We start from the raw sequence: 15602 nt of genomic DNA, 5'->3' as shown, positions 1-15602 counted from the left end.
CTTACCTGGCATCCAGGACTCAGGTGAAGCACACGAGGAGTGCACAGAGCAGGGGCCAGGCCACCCTGATAAAAGGTGGACTTAAGATGATCAAGGCAGAGCTTGGGGGAGAGACTGCAGAGACCTGGAGGCTGTGCTGGAAGCAACATCCCAGCTTCAGCAGCTCCCAGCTCGTGTTTCACACCTGGACTTGCATGCCAGGCTTCACGTGGAAACAGAACTGTCACTAACCATCACCACCACCAGCAGCAGCCACTGAGCCAGAAGGAGAAGGAAGTGGGGACCTGAGACAAACGGGAAAGGAACACGTATGTGGGACCCAACCCTAAAGGGAAGCAGGGCGTGAAGTTCAGTCAGAAGCCAAGAGGACCACAATAGAAAAAAAATGGGGAACCACTCACTGGTCTGCATGATCTCATCCCCTGACCCTCCCAGACTGACCGGGTGAGACAGCACCCCAGATGACGGGATTTCCTGTTTTTACACAGACCCACCATCTTGATCCTCACAGGCTTGTCAACCCGCATTCCCACTTCTGCAGGCCTGAAGGTCAAGGCGGTGCTGCTGGAGCTGGAGTCCAGCTGGGTGAGAGACCCAAGGATGACAGGAGGGCAGGAGAGTGGGAACCGGCAGAAATGACATAGAGAAATCACCTTGATAGGAGCCACAATGTCCCAGGCACACAGGACAAAACCAAACGTAGCAAAATGCCAAAGGATGAGGAAGCCACTTGGAGACAAGGTGCCACGGGGCTCGTTCAGTCAGTGGAAGTGAGGACAGCCTATTGGTTGATAAATATTTCTGTGCCATTTGGTAATTCAGGGCTTCCCCCAGGTACTCAGACCCTCTGCCCTCACCCCTTGGTGGGATCCTGCAGAGGATCCACTGAAAGCAGGGGGCCCATGGGATCCTGTGCCCGATGCCACAGCTGGTGAGTACCTGTCCAACCTGACTGTGAAATCCTCCAAAGATAACTCTCCTCGCTTCTGCAATAGGACGTGTTTCAAGCAACAACCCATGGAAACACCACTCTCCTTCCTGGGTCCATTCTGTGGGGGCCCATCAAAGGTGGTGTCCACGGCCCAGGTAAAATGCTAGTATCCTGCACCTCTCTGCTTTCTGCACCCCAGTGGGTGGCAGGGGGGACAGTGAAAAGCTGGAGAGAACTAAAACAAAGAGCATTTACTGAGCTCCTATTACGGTGCACACGAGAGGCTAGGCTGTTGGCACACAGCATCGAGAGTTCTCCAACAGCCTCGTAAGTAGGGATTTATGCCTGTTCTGTAGATGAGAAGGGCAAGGCTCAGTCTTGTCTGGACCATACACTGGAAGATCCCAACTCAAATAAGGTACCTGGAGCATAGCCGGCGGTACAGCCCATGACCACTGGGGCGAGTGGGCACGGGCCAAGGGGCTGCAGCACACTCCTCCCAGCAGCCACGCTCCAGCCCCCCGCTGACCAGTCCCAGACTGGGGTCCAGCATCATCCGATATGAACTTCCCAGAGAGCCCTGAATTGTTAGGGGAAATGTCTATATTTCTAAACATTGTGCAGGACAACCACCACATGGACCAGCCCCAGAGATTTGGGACTTAGTACTTCCTTCCAACTATCCATTCTGCCCCTCAAAGTCAAGTCTGTTTCTTAACCAGAGCAGACAAAAGGTGTCAACACACAGGCAGAGTCACCTGGATGAAAACAAGAGAAGATCTTACTCATGCTCTAGGATTTGGACTAGAGTCCAAATCGGGGCCCTCCCAAACTGATCTACAATGCACCTATAATCCCAAATCATCAGGGCTTAATATGGACAATGCCAGCTCTGTGGACCTCTTGCAGCCTATGTACTGTTTTTAAGAACACAGGAGGCTCAGGTTCAAATCCCAGCTCTACTACTCAGGAGCTAGCAGTTCTGGGCAAGTCAGCCCACCACCCTGTGCCTTGATGCCCCCCTCTGTAAGACGGGGGGTAAAACAGCTGTCTCGTAGGATGTGGCGAGTTTTACGAGAGGGGCCATGTCTAAAGCATGGCTCCTGCTAAACACTACTCAAAGGAAAAACTTCTGTTACCTTCTAAAACTTCTATTAGCGTCTTCTATTACCATTAATTACCTCCCAGAATCTTACCGAGACTGGTCCACCCCGCCTTCTCGTCTCCTCCCAGCCCTTCCCTCGGCTGCGGGTCCCTGAGACTCCCTTACTGAGGCGGAAAATCGGAGGTGGCTTTCCCCTGGAGGGCTCAGGCAGCCCGGGGACTCTGGAGGAGGACGTTTCAGTGCAGACCCGTCAATGATCAAACGCAGTTCTTGGAACCCCCTCCTCCCTGGAAAACCTCTGGGCTTTCCTCCGTGACCCCTCCCTCCCAGCAAGAGCAGAGAAGCAGGGTGGCTGGACGGAGAAGGGCAATGCCCGCTTCCTGCCTCAGGCCAGCTGCAGAGAACGCAGCGGCGCTGGTTTCCGGAAAACCTCACCTCTGAGCGTTTATTTCTGAAGGAAACGAAGTGCAGAGAGAGGGAGAATGAGGAGGTGGGTGGCACGGAGAGGTGGCCAGTCTGTTTGCAGCTCATCCTTCAGATTTCGACCGAGGCACCCCTTTCTCCAGAGGCTAATTATGGGTCCACCCTCCTCCCTTCCCCAGCACTCTGGATTCCGCCACCACCCCCTAAAGCACCACACGGGAACTGCCTGCTCAGCTCCCCTCTCTCATTCTGTGGGAAGCCATCCAAGGATGAGAACCACCTCCCTCAATGGCTGCCCCGGAACCTGGCTCAATACCTGGCAGAGCAGTCCCCAAATATCCATGGGACATGTGAGTAAGACACCCTGGCCCGTGTGGCTCAGTAGGTTGGAGCATCATCCTGTAGACCAAGAGATCATGGGTCCGATCCCCAGTTGGCACATACCCAGGTTGCAGGTTCGATCCCTGGTCAGGGCACATACGAGAAGGCAACCAGTCAATATTCTCTCACATCAATACTCCCCGCCTCCCTCAAAGCAATGAAAAACTGTTTGGGGGTAAAGATAAAAAAGTTTTTTTAAAAGACATCAGTAAGAAAATCAATGACCCCTCCCTCCCTACATACACACTCCAGACAATCAAAAAGTGGAAGCACTTTGAAGAAGCTCCTTGCACCGGTTCTTATAGGAAACAGTATACATAAATTGTAGGTTTCTCACAGTTTTCTGAGTCTTCTTGGTCACATACACCCAGAAGAATAGTTGGCTGAAAAGAATGTTCAGGAAGAATGTGCTCCTACGTCACAGAGTTCGGCCACTCTTGTTCTCGGAAGAACTCATGAAACCCAAACCTCTAACCCAGACTTGTCCCCATGGCCACCTCAGGACGGGGACAGGAGAGGGGCATTAAAAACCACCTCGATGTCCCATAGAGAATTTGAATGAAGAAGACACGTGGGACCAGCCCAGGCCAGGGTGGAGGGTAATTCAGGGCAGGCGGATGGCAGGCTGGGATGGCCAGACCACACAAACTCTGTTTCACTAGGTTGTATCTGCTCTGAAAGGTCATTGTTTCCCTGCCTCTAGGGATCTACCAATGTGTACATCCTGCTTCCTAAGGCAGTTTCAATAGAAACTACTTGGATTTACAGTCTTCCTATTGATGGAGCGAGTGCCCTGACTTTTGTCTGGGGAAAATTTGCCACTTTATCAAGGTGTGATGTTTCTGATGAATTTGTTCTTAAAAGGTCTCCCCACCCTTCTCTTGACCTCATAATGTGTTTTAGAGTTTGACCATCCTGAGACCAAAGTTCTTCCTCATAGCTACCCCAAAGTCTATCTGCTAAAATTCACGTTGGAGTTCATTTTGGATGACATGTCTGAGAAGAAAGGACTAATTGTGTGTAATGACTGCATTTAAGGACCCAGTTACAAAAAACTTCTACCTTCCCGATCCTCCTTTGTGTTGGCTAATACAAGGTGGGGCAAAAGTAGGTTTACAGTGTGAGTACAGGGAATACAGAGTTTGTCCTTGTGTCATTATTTATTAATTACTGTATTATTTTCCACACAAACAACTCTAAACCTACTTCTGCTGCACCCTGTATTTAAAGGAATTCACTTTTCCCAGGGCATATTCCTAACGCCTCAGTTAGAAAAAAGGTCAGGGCTGGCTGGGGTGACCTGGGGAAGCTGACTGACTGAGGCTTTGACCCTGGACGTGAACAATCCAACGATATTTATTGCTGTTTGGCTTGAGTAAAATGGAGAACTGAGAGAGTCGTTTCCTCTGTTCTTTCCTCTGCGGGAAGGAGACAGACACAGCTGGCTCCCCTTGAAGAACTGAGCCGCACCTGAAGGTTAGCGTCAAGTCTAGCACATTCTTGGAGGGGCCCCTCCAGGACCTGTCTAGTTCGAAGTGAGCTCACCTCATCCAAGGTGCTAGAAAAGTCTTTATACTGTGCATGGGCAAGTTCATCACATTGCCTCGTGTGCCATCAAATGACAATGGCACCACCATCATCTGTCACTGTAGCACCGCTAAATTTTCACAATAACGGGACAATATTATGTGCCAAGTGCTATACTAATGGCATTTTTGCCATTATTTCGGTCCACCCAACCACCATGAGGTAATGTTATTATTACCCCATTATATGAAAGGAAAAAAAGAGACTTACAAAACCAAAGTGCTTTGCCCAAGGTCCCACATGATCCCCGGTCTCATCATGATCCTGTCTCTCTGAACCCCAAAAGCTACTCTCCCAACAAGTTAAAAAATTTTACCAAACCTGGCACAGATCTTCTTGTACAGAGAACCATCACAACTGCTTGGAAAATGAGCTTGAGAATAATTTACCTCCTCTCCCTCCACATCTTCATCCCTATATTCCTACCGCCCTCTGTTCCCCACCCTCATGCACGCACACCCCACACTGGTCATGCCTCAACACAGTCGAGTTTCTGGATCTATTCTGCAAACAGGTGTTTCCAACGGAAAAAGAAGAGAAAAGGAAAATCAAAACCCAACTGCCTATTTGTATGTAACTAGAGACTAGTATGTCTCCCTTGGCATATTCATTACTGTAAAAAGGGCAGCTGTGTTTGTTTCCATGCATGCACTTAGAGATGTGGACACATGTGCAGCTCAGCTCACTCGATTCTCCTTGGACGACCAGGTCACAGAGAGGCCTGGGACACATTTCACATTCCAGTCTAATCACCATCTTAGGGCCAGGGCACAGACGGTTCAGAACATGGGCAGGAGAAGATCTGCTTTGGGACAGCTGGGACTTATTCTGGGTTCAATTCACATGCGAGCAATCAGTTTCAAACTCCAATCATAGGTATTTCCCGTCAGCCTGGAAATTGCTCAAAAACATACAGCAGAATATACAGCAGCCCCCAAAACCCAGCAGCCGAGGGTTGTATTAAGAATCATGGCACATGGGGCTCCCAGTAAAGATGGCAGCATAGATAGACACACATGGCTCACCTTTTCACTAAACCACTTCAAAATTATGACTGAAATATAGAACCACCAGCACCACCAGAAACCACCGGAGTTAAGTGACAGTGACCGAATTAAAGAAACCACACCCATCCAGGCTGGTAGAAGGGGCACAGACACAGAACAGGCTGGTCCCACATCCAGCCTGAAATTTGGGAGGGATTATCTTGGGAGTGAGGAGTCCCAGCCCCACACCAGGCTCCCCAGCCCAGGGTTCCAGTGCCAGGAAGATAAGTCCCCACAACTTCTGGCTGCAGAAACCAGTGGGGATTGAGTAGGTAGAAGAAACTTCCGGCTTCCCAAGCAGTTCCTCTTAAAGAAGCCACACACAGACCCACCTGCTCAGAGTCACTCCCTCTGGGCTCCGGAGCCAGGGAGGCAGATTAAGGGGCACCAGAGGTGTGCAGGGAGAGGCTGAGTCTGGCATCAAGGTGAGCAGAGGCCCTCCTCCCACAAAGCCAGCAAACTGGTACTGTATCTAACATCCCAGCAACATGGCTAACACCGTTTGACCCACCTTGGAGATCCCCAGAGACTCCGCTGCACCCAACTTACTGGCCCACCCAAACTGCTTTTCCATATGAATAACTAACTGGTATTGGCTCATGCTTTACAACTTCCTAAGTCCTCTCAGACAAGTAACAGCTGGCCTCGGGGAGCCCCAGGCCCAGAACTAGCAGCCTATATTCACAGCTTGGCTTTACCTGGAGAGTCCAAGCCCAGCACAAGTAGCAGCCATCTCAGATTGCTTTATAACTCAGGAAGCATTGCCCCAGGCAAAACACAGGTGGAGGCTGATCTTGACCTGAACCACCTGGAAAACCCCTACCCCAGTGTACCCCATGGACAGCTACAGACCACGTTAGAGAACCACCACCCTGCCCCTACACAGCTGATCCTCCACGGAGGGCAGAGATTGGTGGTAAGAGGGAACAGCCAATCCTTGCAGCTGAATGGCCCAGGTAAATCCCTCCCATTAATCGGCCAACAGCAACCAAGGCTTAACTACAAGAGGATGGTGTACTCAGCCCACAAGAAGGGTGTACCTCAAGTACCCAGCTTGGATGATAGGGGAAACTGTGCCACTGGACCCTACAGGGCAGGTAATACATTAGGCCACACTACCAAGATGCAGAGTCAAAGCAGCTCTACCTAACACACAGAAACAAACACACAGAGGCTGCCAAAACAAGAAGACAAAGAAACATGGCCCAAGTGAAAGGACAGATCAAAACTCCAGAAAAAGAGCTAAACAAAATGGGCATAAGCAATCCATCAGATGCAGTTCAAAACACGGGTTCCGTACTCAAGGAACTTAATGAGGACCTTTTCAGCATAAAAAAGATTGTGTCAGAAATGAAGGAAATACTAACTGAAATAAGGAACAATTTACAGGAAAACAAAAGTAGAGCCAAAGCCAAGAATCAAGTCAATGATTTGTAACACAAGGAAGCAAAAAACAACCAGTCAGAACAACAAGAAAAAAAGAGTGCAAAAAAACAAAGATAGTGTAAGCAGCCTGTGGGACAACTTTAAGCAATCCAACATTCGTTTCTTAAGGGTGCCAGAAGCAAAAGAGAAAGAGCAAAAAATTGGAAATCTGTTTGAAAAAATAATGAAAGAAAACTTCCCTAATTTGGTGAAGGAAGTAGACATACCAGTCCAGGAAGTATAGAGAGTCCCAAACAAGATGGACACAAAGAGGCCCATCCCAAGACACATCATAATTAAAATGCCAAAGGTTAAAGATAAAGTGATGGGAGGAGGAGTGTGGGAAAAGGGTTGAGAGGTGAGGGGATTAAGAAGTACAAATAGGTAGTTACCGAATAACCATGGGGATGTAAAGTACAGCATAAGAAAGAGAGTAGCCAAAGAACTTACACACGTGACCCATGGACATGAACAAGGATGGGGATACCGCCTGAGGGAGTGGGGGAATGCTGAGTGGAGGGGAGCAAAGGGGGGAAATCAGGAAAACTATAATAGCATAATCAATAATTTTTAAAAAAGAATCACAGCACATGAGAGATGGGCTCAGAGGCTCTTGGAAGAGATGATGGCAGGAAGCTAAAGACCATCCCCTTAACCTTTCTTCCAAAAACCTTTCTCCTACACACAGTATAGTGCAAAGAGCACAGGTGTTGCTATAAACTGACTGTGTCTTCCCACTAATTCACATATCGAAGCCCTGCACCCCCCTGGCAATAGGATGGTATTTGGAATTGGGCCCTTGAGAGGTAATTAGGTTTATATGAGGTCAGGAGGGTGGGGCCCCATGACGGGATTGGCGCCCTTCTAAGCAGGGACACCAGAGAGCTTGCTCTCCCCTGGTGTACATAAAAAGGAAGCCACGTGGACAAGCAAGATGACAGGCAGGAAGAGAGCACTCCTCACACTTCCAGCTGCCAGACAGCGAGAGATTGTGTATTGGTTAACCACCCAGTCTATGGCATTTGTTATGGCAGCCCGAGCAAACTAATACAGGTGTCTAAGTCAGACAGGAGCTCAAATCCTGACTCCACCCTTCATGGCTGCATGATGTTAGACAAGTTATTTTGTTGTTTTTTAAGTTGTCTTTTTATCTATTGATTTTTAGAGAGAGATGAGAAAGAGAGAAACATTGATTTGTCGTTCCACTTACTGACGCATTCACTGGTTGATTCTTGTATGTGCCAGACTGGGGATCAAACCCACAACCTTGGCATATTGGGACGATGCTCTGACCAAAGAGCTACCCCGGCCAGGGCCTGTTTTGTTTTCCTGATCCACAATTTTGTGGATATACCACTGGTGACAGTGGTTGCCCCATGGGGCCGTGAGGAAGTAAATGTGATCATGCAGGAGAAGGGTACCTACAGCTTTTCCTAGGGAGTTCCTAGAGCTCCCTTTGCTGCCCACCCCCGGCCCATGTGGCCTTAGCGCTAGACTCTGGGATGCGACACACCCATCGGCCATGCCTCCCCCCACGCATGCCACAACTGACCCTATAAACAGGTAGCCTGATGGTCCAAATTCATCCCACGGATGTGTTTTGTTTGGTCTGGACCAATATTTGAGAAAATGTGGATTATTTATCAACACTTAAAAGTCAGGAAATTTCATACAAAAATCCCAGTTTCCTGTTCTTGAGACATCAAACAAGATGTCACTGAACCTGCTCTTGGCCGTGGTAATCCCCTTCGGGCAGGGGGTGAGCTCTCACCTCCTGGCACCCAGGCCTCGCCCATTGGAAGACCTGCTTGGCCCCTGAAGGCTCCTGAGTCCGCAGCCCCTGAGCTAACTAACGGGGCCGGTGAGATCTGGCGAGGCCTGTATTTTTCCTAGCTGCCCACAAACAAGAATTTTAAATACAATTTCAGGGTTGGTCTCCTGAAGTGAGGAACAATTAGCAGATTCCTGAGTCACTGTTTTTATTTATACTTCTATTGTGAGCTAAAGAAACTTCACGGAGGGGAGAGGCCAGGGTCTTAGTTCTTAAGAGTCAAACTGAGAACCCAGCTCTGCCTCTGCCACTCAGCTTCATGGGACCTCAGTTTCCTCCTGCATGAAAGGAGGACTCAGGCTAGATAATAGTTATCAACCATTTCCACATTCGTGTAATTATTATGTGAAATTCAAGCACCTGGGTAGAAATTTAACACAACTCTGTGTCCTTCTGAGCTCTAAAGGTTTTCATGAAAGCAGAGCTCTTAAAATACCTCACTGACCCTTGGCACGGGTCTTGACTAAATGTAAACAGGACCTGAATAATGGCCTTGTTTATTGTTCTGCCCACTCCAGGGTTGGGTCTTTGCCTTGATGTGTTGTACTTAACGCACCAGACAGGAACGAACACCAGGACATTAAAAGACCTGGTATTTAACCTCTTGTCCTGAGAGACTCGCCTACCTCTCTGCCCTCAGTTCGCTCCATTGCCCAACCTCTGGTGCTCTGTGCACATGGGTCTTCTCTCAGTTCCTTGCTCATTGCTACCACAGGACCTTTGCACCCGCAAAGGTGCAAATTTCCTGGCTTTTGCAGGTGCAGTTCCCACCACCTGGAGCCCTGCACTCCTAGTTCATTCCATAGATGCGTCACATCACCATTCCTGGTCTCCTTGGCAGGACAAGGTTGTCGTGACAAACGCTTTCATCACTCAGCTGCTGGCACCACCTGTCACAGCTGCACCTCTACGCATTGTAGGTGTGATTGGTTGACTAGTGATTATCTCCCAGATGGAATATAAATTCCAGGGGAGCAAGGTCCACATCTGTTTTTGCTCAGTGTTGTCTCTCCAGCGCCTGGCCAATAGGGAGGCTCAAATCTTTGATGAATGAGTGAATGAATGAATGAATGAAAAGCTGACACTCCTCTACTGAGAAGATTCTGAAATATAGTGAACTCCTCAAGGACCTGCCCTGACCGGTATAGCTCCATGGGTTGGGCATTGTCCTATAAAGTAAAAGGTCAACAGTTCAATTCCCAGTCAAGGCACATGCCTAGGTTGCAGGTTCAGACCCCAGGTGGGGCACGTAGGAGAGGCAACCGATCGATGTTTCTCTCTCTCTCTCTCTTTCTCCCTCACTTCCCCTCTCTCTAAAAATAAATAAATAAAATCTTTTTTAAAAGTCCTCCTCGAGGACCATGTCTTATTGAGGGTTGTATTGCCAAAAGCTGAAGGGATGACAGTAACTGAGACTGATGTTAAAAGCTACCAGGACCAAATACTTAGTGTGTTCAAACCCTGTTCTAACAGATTAATTATATAACAACTCAATTTAACCTGTGCAAGAATCCTATGGAGGAAGACACATTTTCTATCCCCGTTTTACATAAAAGGAAACTGAAGCACAAAAATGTTGGTAAGTCACTTAGAAAAAAAAACAGCAATAAAATCCTAAGCAGCCTGGTTCCAACCACGAGGCATCTTCCCTGCCATGGTGCCTAATAGTTGAGCAGGACACAGTCAGTGTTCACAGGATAGAAGACATCTACCCTCAGCCCTGGCTGGTGTGGCTCAGTGGATTGAGTGCTGGCCTGCAAACCACAGGGTCACCGGTTCGATTCCTGGTCAGGGCACATGCCTAGGTTGTGGGCCAGATCCCCCATGTGGGGTGCACAAGGGGCAACCACACAGTGATGTTTCTCCCCCTCTCTTTTTCCTTCCCTTCCCCACTCTCTAAAAATAAATAAATAAAATCTTTAAAAAGAAGAAGAAGACACATACCTCTCCTCTGGCCACACACACATACACACACACACTACACACTTGAACAAATGGATGAACTCCCTTTGGAGTAGAAGTCTAGAAGGATAAGGGTCTCAGAACTTAACAGCCGTAAGAACTGAAAGAAGGAGCAACCAGAACCAAGCAGAAAACAAAATTTAAGCTGAGGCTCCAGGTGGGGTAGCCCCTGCACCCCAGCTCAGGCCCACAGGAAGTGGCCTCTGGCCTGGGCTGTGCGTACCTGATATTTTCATTCAGTGCATAGAGCTCGTTGCTTTGCAAGCCTCCACCTTTGAAGACGTTGATCACAGCTGTCTGGACGCTGCAGGGAATAGAAACATCTTCTGGTTAGGGGATCTGCCTCCCCAGGGCCACCTCAAGGAGCAGCCGAGGGCTGAAGGGGGCTGAAGGGGCCAAAACCCTGCGGCGTAAACACGGCCACGGTTCCCATCCCTGAGACCCATCATTTTCCTCCCAGGGTGCCTGGAGAGGAAGGAAGACTGAAGTCAAGAGGACCCAAAAGCAGCCCCTTCCCGACATCCCCCTGCCAGGCTGACAGTCATCCGCCCTCACCTAGCTCCCTGGCGGCCCTGCTGGGGAGCGGCAGTGACAAAGGTCAGGCAGTGGGATCGGCTCAGGAAACTGCAAGGCCAGCACCACTGGGCCTGGAAGGGTCTGCACAGGTGTTGACTGCAAGCAGCAGCCGCCCCATGCCTGGGGCTCCTTCACCTGGGAGGCGCCGTCTTCAGAGGGCAGCCCCGGGCTAATAAGAAATGATCACTCCTTGCCTTTTTTTTTTTTTAACAGTACTTTCCTCAGAAGCCTCCCACCTGGCTCTACCCTCACGTGCCCCTTTCATCCTGACCCCTGTGAGGTGTACAGACAGCACAGTTAACCCCTCAAGGGGCCACAGTGAAGTCTCGACTCCGCCTTCTCTGGGATCCCAGCCCAATACTTCAGCAAGGAGCTGATTACAAGCTTGTCTTTACCAAGGGATACAGGCCCCTTTTTTAAAGAACAAGGACCCAGTTAACATCAAAATATTTCAGAGCCCCTTCTCCCTCCCCATCATAAGAGTTGTTCACTCACTGAGAAAATCCATAATGATCCAAACTTCTGATCCAAAAGGAGTCAGTAATGCTTTCAAATAATGATGCATTTAATTTATCCAAAGAGTAAGTACGTATCGATTTGAAAAACTGTGGCCCTCAGGAGCACAAGAGAGAGGACCAGTTCTTTCACTCAGTGCTGGGTGTGCACAGGTCAGCCGACACCTTATGAAACAAGCCGAGTGCCTCCTCTCCCACCCACCTGTGACTCACTGGTGAGGGAATGATCTCTGGTTTATGCTGCTCAGCTTTTCACAGATACCTGTCTTATCTTCCCAAAGAGGTGGAAGGGGGTTTGAGGTTACGTATACAGTCCCCCCCTTGGGTCCTCTGAGTTGGGGATGTGACAAGTGAGCATGAAGAGTAACTGTAAGTTCCAACCCATCTGTCCCAGGCTGGTCAACTGACTCTGCTAGCCCAGAGGCCCCCAGTGGTCCACTCTGCCTCTTCTAAATGGATATATTCTCTGTAGGGAAACATCCTCTCTTCACGAATTGCCTCTAGAACTATGACCTTCTGAAGCAGAGATGTCAGACGCAGCAGAAGCTCAGCCAGGCCCTGGCCCTGCTCTGGCCCTTGGCCACCCCCTACTCCACACCTGGGTGCCTCCTTTACCTGTTCCAGGCCGAGTTGGAACTCAGCTGCAGGGCCTGCCGCGTGGCCTGGAATCGGGGCAGGTCGCTGAGCACTGGAGAGCTCATGAAGCGTGGCCTGGGCCTGCGGAAGGAGCCCATCTTGTGGAGCTCGGTGGGCAAGCCGGGGACGAAGCCGCGGGTCATAAGTCCAGGTGAGGGACGGCTTCTCCTCTGGAGCAGAAGGTTCCAACTGCCCACAGAAAGGGCTTATCCCAGGGCTGCTGCCTTCAGGCTCTCAGGTGCTCCACAAATTCAGCCAACATCTGAAAAGAGAAGGCAGCTTTTATTGAAAACTCCTAGGCTGAGCAGACCACCTCTGAGCGGAAGTTAGCTGGGACTTTCCAGCCAAACTATCCTAAAAACAACTCTGGGTCTCCCCAGTAACCTCTGTACCCTGCAGGTTCCCAGTCACAAGCTTTCGGGTTAAACAGTGTGGTCGCCCCAAAGTAGGAAGGCCGTGCCCATGGCCCAGGTTGAGACCAGCCCTACAGAAAAGTGATGTCTAAGTGTGCTTGACTGTGGCCCCTACGCACACCCACCGAAGTGCGGGCACGGGCTGCATTTCTGTGGCCCCCACGATGCTGCGCCTTAAAAGCCAGCCCCTGTGCACTGCTCAGTATTTCCTAACGTCTCTGTGCCTCTTCGCTCAGGCACATCCGCCTCCACCCCTTACCCGCCATTCATTCCTCCATCCCATCAGAACTGATTGATTGAGTGCTTACCGTTGATTAATCACTGGGGCATCAAAATATTTCTAAGACCCAGTCCCTGCGCTCCAGAGGCTCATGGTCTGCAGAGAAGATAACCGTCTGTTTGTGTAATCATCCACACAAGAAATATTTAGGGAGCGCCGACTATGCAGCAGGCCCTCACTCGGGCCCTGGGGATATAATGGTGGCCCAGGAGACCGCGGTCCCTGCCCTGGGCAGCTTACAACCAGCAGGCCCTGTTCCATATCGACATTCTCACTCCCTTTCCCAGGCTTTCTGATTGTCTCTACTGCTCCTCTTACCCAGAATTCCTTCCTTTTCCTCTCCACTTATCTAAATCTAACTCACCTTGCAGGACTGGGTTCAAGGATACTGTCCCCTGAGCAGTTCTTGGAACTTTATAGCTTCCTGGTTAATGGCAATGGCTTGGCAGTGAACCTTGGTTCGAGACTCAACGAGGCCACTCCCAAGTTGTGAGACTCCGGGCACAGGGAGTCTGACAGTCCCCAGCTGTCAGCGCTGAAAGCATCACAGGACTGACAAGACCTGAAATGAGACCGTGTGACATACCTTTCAGGGCTATTCCCTCCAGACCGATCGCTTTCTTTCTTTTTTTTTTTTTTTTTTTTACTTTCAATTTTATTCCGTATTGGTTTCAGGTGTACAGCTCAGTGGTTAGACAGTCGTGCACTTGACACAGTGTTCCCCTCGACATTTCCAGTGCCCGTCTGGCACCACACAGACTCTGTTTCCTGTGCTGCACTTGGCACACCCATGACTGTTTGGAATTCCCAACTTTTCAGACCAGTCGCTTTCTTTCTCGGCACCTCTGGACCCCTGTCATTTCAGTCCCTTATTCTTTAGTGCACTCAAAGTCCCAACTGCTGACGTAAAGTGAGTTTTGGAGCTGATCAGAGTGAAGTACAGAAGGAAACACCACAGACGTTGAGTCACTTTTTTCTCCGGGGTTTGACAGCCTAGCCCAGAAGTATTCTCACTGCCGCCTCTCTCAGCAGCGAGCTCTGCTATGTCCCCCAAACCAACGCTGCAAGATCAATGTCTACCTTCAGGATGGGAGAGGGTGAAGCGTTTGCAGCCCCAGATGTAGCATTTGAAGAAGGAGAAACCGAGGTGTCATCCCCCAATCAAATGCTTCAGAAGAGGCATGAGGCTGAGAGACTGGCACAGACAGAGGCCATCTAACCGGAGGGCATGGGAGGGCTCGGCAGCTGTCTACACTATAGGCAATGGTCACCGTGACAATGAACTTGTAAGACCAAGAGCCAAAGAAGGAACGGCTTGCCCTACACCTGTGGAATTTAAAGAGAAGCAGACTTGTGCACCATTTTCTTTTACCATCTTCTGTCCCTCCACCCCCTTCTCAGAATGAGTCAGTAGTGACAAAATCTATCAGTGAACACCGGGGAAGTCATAACATGCCTGCTCAAGTTTCAGAGGGTCTCAGGAACTCCACAAGTGCCACTGGAATCTGGAAAGCACTGTACAAATCAGCAAAGGTGGCACCGAAGCCATAAAACCACGGACGCCTCTTCAGAATCCTTAAACTGCCTGGTTTGGGGATTTGACTTGCCCGGCGAAGGCCACACTATAAAGAGAGAATCCATTCTGCTGCCTTCTTTAAATGGACCTGCTAAGTGCCACTCATCTGTGTAATTACAGGATATTACTCCTTTTACGAGAATCTTAAACTTGAGGTGATGGAGCTGCCTCCCACTCCGTGGCGGTGGTATAGGAAAGGAGAAAGGTGAGCTGAATGAATCACTTCGGGTGTTTACCTTCCGGCTGCCTGCCAAGACAACCACTTCTCCAGGAGGCTGTGTGACACTGGGGATCACAGGGCTGGCTCCTGTCCCCTCCACTTCTCAGGTGGTGTCCCCCCAGGCCTCCCACTCCAAGCCACGTACGCATCCAGCAAGACGCATAGGCAGCCTCACATACACAGATGACCCTTCTTAAAGAAGGGTAATTTTCAGCCAAAAGACACGAGGACTGCAGCTCCCACAGCCTCCCATCAGCTGCAGAGGATCACACAACCAGGAGCTTCCTCTGACTCATTTCTCACCGGAAATCTGCCACCCTCAGACCCTGACGGGCTGGAGAAAACCCAAAGCCCACCGCCCCGACTTCTGGACAGGCCCCTGCAGAGCACCACAAGGAGGAAGCTGCTGGCAGCGCCATCAAGAGTGGCCAGAAGGGGAACACTGGCGCCCTACGTCCCCCTTCTACAGCACTGGCCCCACAGGCACAGGCGTGTCCTGAATTAACTGTGGCAAATCAGAAAGTGACAAGACAGATGGGGCCTTGGAGTGCTGCCACCCCAGGACCCCATTTACAGGGGAAGCCCAGAGGAGCAGAGGAACCTGTCCAGTGTCACCGAGATGGGGGAGGCTAGTGGGCTGGAACTCGGGTCCCCTGACTCCTGATCTGGCCCCCAGGCCCGACCCAGGCAGTTCT

At 50.1% G+C, this 15602-nt stretch overlaps 1 protein-coding gene across 14 annotated transcripts in view; it reads right to left on the bottom strand.

The window, feature by feature from the left end:
• The window catches only part of PRR5L (proline rich 5 like), a 72785-nt gene that overhangs the window by 36951 nt on the left and 20232 nt on the right, over window positions 1-15602 (bottom strand). For 8 of the 14 annotated variants that reach the window (XM_053673136.1, XM_037128276.2, XM_037128277.2 and 5 more), the window contains exons 2-4: window positions 13476-13673; window positions 12398-12680; window positions 10915-10995 (exon numbers count right to left, since the gene is read on the bottom strand). In XM_053673136.1, the coding sequence (XP_053529111.1) occupies window positions 10915-10995; window positions 12398-12561 (245 nt within the window). In that variant the 5' untranslated portion in view covers window positions 12562-12680; window positions 13476-13673. Of the gene's footprint in view, window positions 1-10914; window positions 10996-12397; window positions 12681-13139; window positions 13225-13475; window positions 13674-15602 lie in introns of those variants that run through there. The other 6 variants (XM_053673139.1, XM_037128282.2, XM_037128283.2 and 3 more) reach the window with 2 other exon arrangements.

Source organism: Artibeus jamaicensis, unplaced genomic scaffold (assembly GCF_021234435.1).
Source record: "Artibeus jamaicensis isolate MK-2021 breed Jamaican fruit bat unplaced genomic scaffold, CSHL_Jam_final contig_797, whole genome shotgun sequence".
In the NCBI taxonomy this organism is placed as follows: Eukaryota; Metazoa; Chordata; class Mammalia; order Chiroptera; family Phyllostomidae; genus Artibeus; species Artibeus jamaicensis.
This window is presented reverse-complemented; position numbering and strand designations above follow the sequence as displayed.